This window comes from Coffea arabica, chromosome 3c (assembly GCF_036785885.1).
Source record: "Coffea arabica cultivar ET-39 chromosome 3c, Coffea Arabica ET-39 HiFi, whole genome shotgun sequence".
Lineage (NCBI taxonomy): Eukaryota > Viridiplantae > Streptophyta > Magnoliopsida > Gentianales > Rubiaceae > Coffea > Coffea arabica.
The window spans coordinates 17267581-17274395 of record NC_092314.1 but is presented as its reverse complement, the minus strand read 5'-3'; the positions used below and the strand labels follow the sequence as shown (position 1 = coordinate 17274395).

At 36.5% G+C, this 6815-nt stretch overlaps 1 protein-coding gene across 1 annotated transcript; it reads right to left on the bottom strand.

Moving 5' to 3' along the window:
• Positions 1-687: 687 nt before the first annotated feature.
• On the bottom strand, positions 688-1531 carry LOC140037858 (protein AGENET DOMAIN (AGD)-CONTAINING P1-like). Its single transcript, XM_072083004.1, has 2 exons — positions 1304-1531; positions 688-978 (listed from the first exon to the last, which is right to left on the bottom strand). The coding sequence occupies exons 1-2, from the start codon at positions 1529-1531 to the stop codon at positions 688-690; spliced, it is 519 nt and encodes a 172-aa protein (XP_071939105.1).
• Between the last annotated feature and the right edge of the window lie 5284 nt (positions 1532-6815).

Sequence of the window (6815 nt, the reverse complement as noted above, 5' to 3'; positions counted from 1 at the left end):
TCCATGACTTCATTTGTGGTCTCAAAATAAACGTTGTACTTTGAACTGTGGACCACTTTATAGATTTAACCAACCTACTACCCTTCATTGTAGCAAACATCAACGTCTTCAAGTGGTTTGAATCTATGTTTTCAGAACCGGATAGGGTATCGACTCGGTCAAACTCAGGGGTCAGGGGTCAATGGGTTCAACCGGGTTCGATAGGGGTTGAATCGGATGACGTCATGTATAAAAATTATTTAAAATTAAAATATTATATGTAAAATACCCAATAACATGTTAATATTAATAAAGGCATATTCATATATATTTGATGTTTCAATTATATTTAACAAAAAAATACAAAGAAATTAGAACAATCAAGTAGCAATTTATATTATTTAATGAGTATTAACAAGTTTAGAATTAAAATTATGGACTTAATTGAAAAATAACACCAAACTTTAAGAAAACATTGATAAAGTATGAAATATTTGAGGTATATTAATAATTTTTAACAATTAGGGGTCAAAATATAATATTGAAAAAGTTTGAGTTTTTTTTTTAAAAATGCTGATTGAACCGGAAAATCCGATTTTTTCCCCGTCAAACCCAGTTCTTGACCGGATTTGACCTGGTTTTTACTTGCCCGATTTTTTAGCATAACTCAAACCGGACACTTGGTCGGTTCCCGGTTCAGTCCGAGTTTTAAAACACAGGTTTGAATCGCTTTGTTTGCCGAACAATTGGGGGGCATGGCCTTTTGTAGAAAGCATCAGCTTCTTCTTTGAGAAGTTCAGTTTCATCATTAGTTTTCAGAGTTTGATATCCTACTAAAAACTTTCCATTTCCTGTGGGTTTAACAATAGTTGCAGGACACCCAGAACTCATGTAATCTACAACATCAATTTTTACCTCTATCTTCATCCCATTGCAAAAACACGAAACCAATGCTACTCCACCAATTTGTCCCCTCAACTTTCCAAGCTTGGACTTCTTCTGTATTTCAAGTAATATTCATAGTTAGCATAGATTGAAAAGAATTCATAAATATCTTCACAATCATAAATATCTTTACAACACCACTGTGGGTCCAATTGAGGACACTAGAGATTTCAAAAATGATTCACTGGACTAATATATGCTTGCAAAAGAATTACTAGGTAAGAGCATTTAAATCCATACCCTAAAAGCAGTGATCTATTTTCCCCCAATCCATTCTTGATGAGGTTGCAAATCGTAATGACCAAATTCCATTTCCTCATTTGAGGTTAGAAATAAACTAAAACACACTTGAAGTTTACAACCTACCATCCATCATTACACCATGCATCAACTTCTTCAACCAATTCATAACTGTTAAGCTTTTGAACACGAGATGGACAAAGCCCGTTGTAAGAACTTTTATCACATCTCTAAGGGGTTCAGAGTCATCATCTGTTCTTAGCGTTTGATATTCGACCAAAAACTTGTCATTCGTAAAGGGGCAAGTAACGACTGTAGTGTACCAAGAACCATGGTACCCTTGTTCATCACTCTTGATCTCTACCATCATCTCCTTGTTGAACTTCTTGTCCTCTATGTTTCCACTACATTTTATCTTGAGTTTCAAGTCTCCAACCTATGCAACTCCTTGGGTGGCACTAGCCTGACATCACCAAGGTCCACAAATTCTCTCAGCAGGGGGGTCCTATTATGACGATGATCATTATCCTTATCCTCATCTTGGACTGCAGTTGCTATTGTTCTAAGGGTCCCGAACTCCTTATAGATGTGGTTCTTTGGGCGGTCAGTGGTCTTGGTGGAGGATCGCAAGAGCACTATCGTTGGAAACCAAATGAAAACTCGGTCTTTGTGGTAGGAGTAATCTCTTTTGTGGACCTCCACCCTATCCCCCTTGTGAAAATTTTGGAGCATTTGTGGTGGTCGTTTCATTTTAATTACTAGTAGACGATTCACGAGGGAAAAACAAAAATACAGAGAAAGCTTTGGCCTTGGAGGATTGCTTCCTTCCACTTCTAGAGAGAGAGAGAGAGAACTCACTATTAAACTATGAACTGTGTAGTGTAATAAAGATTACAATTTAATAGTACTCCTACTTAATCAAGATGAAGATCACAGAGTTAATAGGAATTTCTGGCCTTGTTCCTATTTTCCAATGCATTTATCCAACATATAGTTGGAGCAAAAAAGATGACGGGACTTTTATATCAATGCAAGTTTAAATCCGATTTTATACCCATTGACTGCAAGTATACAGGGCAAAATAGTAATGTAAGGTATGTATCGGGTTGATCCCACGAAGAGCAAATTAAACAAGTACTAGGCCCTTATTTTTCTCTATTATTTAGACTTATAATAAATTTGAACAAGAAAATTATAATGCTATTGTCCACAACTCTGGTTTAATCAATGTTAAATGTAAATGGAGAAATTTCACTAAAGATTGAATCTAGGGATGTAGATTCCACTTATGGCATAAACAATATAAATGAATAGATTTACCTCTTCTTATTTTTCTTGTTTAACCAGGGATTCATTTCCAATATTACCAAATCTCATTCTCATGATGAAATGGCCTAGAGCAATATAGTTTTCCCTATTTTCATGGTGAAATACTAGTTCTACTCTGTTTTCCTTCATAAAATGTATGGAAAATCCACTTAAGTGTACATCTATTTTCATGAACATACAACTCAAGTTCTACTCATGTTTTTCCATTGTTACTATCAATTCTCATTGACTAATAATAACTACGAACATGCTATTGGTGATCAAACAACAAGTAATTACAACTGCACTAATAGACAAGTTAATACAAGATATAACAAGTATAGATCACATTCGATTCATATTATTTAGTCATAAGTTTCATCTACTCCCTAGATAAAGAAGTTTAGCTACTCATGAATGATACAAAAGTCAAACTCACAAGTTTATTAATGCAAAATATCATAAAGTACAATTACAAGAAAGATAAAAGAAAGCTTAGCCAATTAATGGTGAAACCCTCAAATTTCTGCTATGTTCTTGTACAAGATGATTACAAGATGAGTCTCCAATTGCTTTCTCTAGAACACCTCACTAGAGAGAAACTTGTTGCAAGAAGAAAAACTAGCTACGTATGGTGATGTTTTGCTTCTCCATTTTGTCTCTGCATAAAAGGTGGTAGAAAGGCATTTTTTTTCTCCTTCATGATTTCAACCACTTAAATTTTGTAAAGGAAGTCAAAAGATATGTTGTTTTGACTAGTCAATAACTCATTTGGTCTTCTCTTTTATTGCAGAAGCATGTGCCACCGAATTTTCTCTCCCAAGATAGTTGGAAAGTTGTGTGAAAAGTGAGAAAAAACGGCTGTACCACTTGCTGAAGAGAGAGGCAGATCCGAGTCTCGGATTCGAGGGGTGAAGATCAATCTGAGCTCGGATCTTATCGATCCGAGGACTTTCTCCGATTGATCCAAGCTCGGATCGTTTGACTTCGGATACACTGCTCCAGAAGTACAGACGAGGGCTCAGATCCCCGTTTACTCACACGGATCTGAGGTCGAATCCGTGCTGATGAATTTTCATTCTTTTTTACTTCTTCTCTTTTCTCTTCATGTTTGCTCATAGTTTCTCTTGTACTTTATCCTCAGGACAATTCTTACAATTCCTTCATCTCGTGCATGAATTCCATATATCAATATCCTTCATAATTTCACAAAAATTGACACATTAATCCACTTACTTATCAAATTTTATACACTTAAACAATATTTAATCAATTATCACCAAAAGAGTTCAAATATGGCTTTAATCTTCTCAAAACATACCAAAAGTTCATGCTAAACTTGTACAAAATATACGTTAAATATTCACTTATCAAATTCTCCCACACTTGAATCATTGCTTGTCCTCAAGCAATTCACACAAAACTTACTACAATGATTCAAGAGATAAAACAATATACGTACTTTTGTCAAATTTAATTTCTCAAAAATTTAGAAACCAATCATTATGCCATTTCTCAGATAACACTAAATACTCATAATATCAAGTTAAAGAAAGATAATTATGCCTTAATTTTAACAACTTCAAATCAATTTCTCATTCTATCCTAATTTCACAAATAAGTAAATCATATAGTCAATTTATGACTTTTCTCATCATATATCCATCAAAATTTTCATAACTAAAAGGGATTTATTTATACTTCATTTTACTTAAATAGTAAAAATGACTTTTTACGCGAAAATCGACACTTTTAGGTGAAAATCCCCAGTTACTCAACATTTCACTTATTCAAATTGCTATGCATACTCTTAATTCAAAATATCTTTTACGCGAATGTCGACATTTGTAGATGCTAACCCCCAGTTACTAGGTACAAGATTATTGGAGTAGAACAATTATTATAATATATATATTTTTTAATCTAAGATCTTTCTCTTCCCTCTAAGCATAATTAAAGGATGAATCTGGCCTTGTTTTGACTATATCAATCACTTACTTATAAAATTAAGTAAAAATGAGAAATATCATTAAACCTGCAAAATTCTAAGCATAATTTTTCTTATTTAACCGAATATACTTTCTAAAATATAAAAATCCTAATTACATAATGATTAATTTCAAGTCAAATAAGGACTAAACTTTCCCAAAATACATAAAACATTTTATCCAATGGAAGAATTAGGCACTTAAAATTGAACATTTTGGCCATTATTTGAAAGAATTGCAATGAAATATTGAAAAATATTTTAGAAAAATTTTGACAGAGTTTCCCCATATAAATGAACAAAACTCCCTGCCAACAACCTCAAGTTCAAGAAAATTATCCTTATAACAATATTTCCAAATATGATTCCAACATTTCTGAGCCATAAACAACTAAAATCATGCATTTCAAGACACAATCATCCATAAGATAAATTAATCCCTCCCCCCCACACTTAAAATTAACAATGTTCTCATTGTAGAGGAAGGTAAAAGAAACTAGTACTCCCCTCAAAATAAGTGGTGATGCAATTTGAGACCACTAATCCTCACGAACATCCAAATTCTATCCAAAGATGAAGCAAAGGGTACGAAGAAACATAAGTAGCACAAGATAATCCAATATGAAAACTAAAAAATTTAAACCGAACACAATAAAGGAAAAATAAAGCAACAAAAGATGTAATCAGCTAACGATCTTTATGGCTGCTCGAAATGAGGGTCTACTGCCTCCTTAGCTCCATGAGGACCATGTGATGTACCAATATGCCCCTTCTCATGCTGAGGCGTTGGAGTAGGTGACCGACGGATGCTGAAATGATCCTCAATTGCCCGAAGACGGCGATCATGTCTGTCTAATCGCTCCGTCATCAGCCGCTTCGTCTGGTCGGTTCGCTCCATTACCCTCGTGTCCATGCAACAGATGGCATTAAGGACTTCTTGCCACTTGAAGCGCAGCGGAGGAGGTGGTCGTGGAATGGGAGGAGGAAGAGTCTGCTATGCCTCCATCTCTTGAGCTTCTTCTTGTGGTTCAGTGTGAGGTGGAGGCTGAGTTGAGGTCGAAGCTTCTCCAGTGTCTCGAACCAGAGCAGCTCCAAAATCCGTAGACATACTCAAGGATTTTAGTATCGAGACACTGACATCCTCGGCGGACCTAGTGACAATCGCTCGCTCGGTTCCAAGAGGAACCTTGAGTTTCTCAAAAAGAAGGGAAAGAATGTGAGGGAACCCAAAACAGGTTTCGCCGGCCCTCATTCGAGCGGTGATCCGCATGTAGCTGATGATGATGCTAGGTAGTGGAATACCAGTTAGTTGCCCACCCAAACCATGCATCATCTTATCTAGAAAGTAGAGGTCACTGTTGCGGAGCTCCCGTTTCCCACTTCTTTTTGGTACCACATTGAAGGCGAAAAGATAGAATATCAAGTGGTACCTAGGCTCGAAGGAGTCTGCATATACGGTGAGCTTTTTCGAACTTTCTCGCTCCCTGTATTGACCCTTTAGGCGTGCTACCGTTTCTCCCACCTGCCAAGGGTCACGTGCCTTGAATTCCTTGGTTAATTTGACATCAACTCTTTCATCTTTGAGTTTGACGAATTTGGCGACTGTATCCCGATTGAGAGCTACTCTCTTGCCTCGAACCCAGGAGACGATGAGGTTGCCACTGTGACTCTGTTTGTTTTCTACATTAGCGTAGAACTCCCGGACCAGATTGGGATAGTAATGGTTCGGCAAATTTAGTATAGTCTCCCATCCAAGTCGTTTGAATGCCGTGGAGATCTTGTAGTGGTCATCCACCTTTGATGCCAAGTGTTTTTCAATTATGATCTCTTTATCTAAACCGGCTTCGTACCACTGTTGATTCTCGAGCGAGGTGAAACGAGTGGTGTCATAATCTGGAGTTGGCTCCTCATGGCTCGTAGATGCTCTCTTACGCCATGAGCGTGGAGGCGACTCAGGTGAAGGAGATTCCTCCACTGGTGACTCCTCGGGTGATGGAGTGCGTTCCTCACTTGAAGAAGGGGAAGGAGTACGAACACAAGACCTTCTTGTGCGAGCCATAGTACCTATACAAAAACAAGATGAATATTCATTAGAAACAGTATAAAGTTGCTCACACACGTTAAATAAGAATTTAAGAAAATTTCGTCAGAGTTTTCCCTTGAAAAAGGGCTAAACTTCCTGTCAACATTTACCCAAATTCAAGCAAATAATCTTCCTAACACCTCTCAAATCCAATTCCCACATTTAGAATAAATATTACCAACAAGGATGTCATGACATGCATAATAAGTCCAACACTTGAGAATTAAAGCCATTTGCAAGAATGGAATAATATTTCAAAGTAAAGTAGACTAT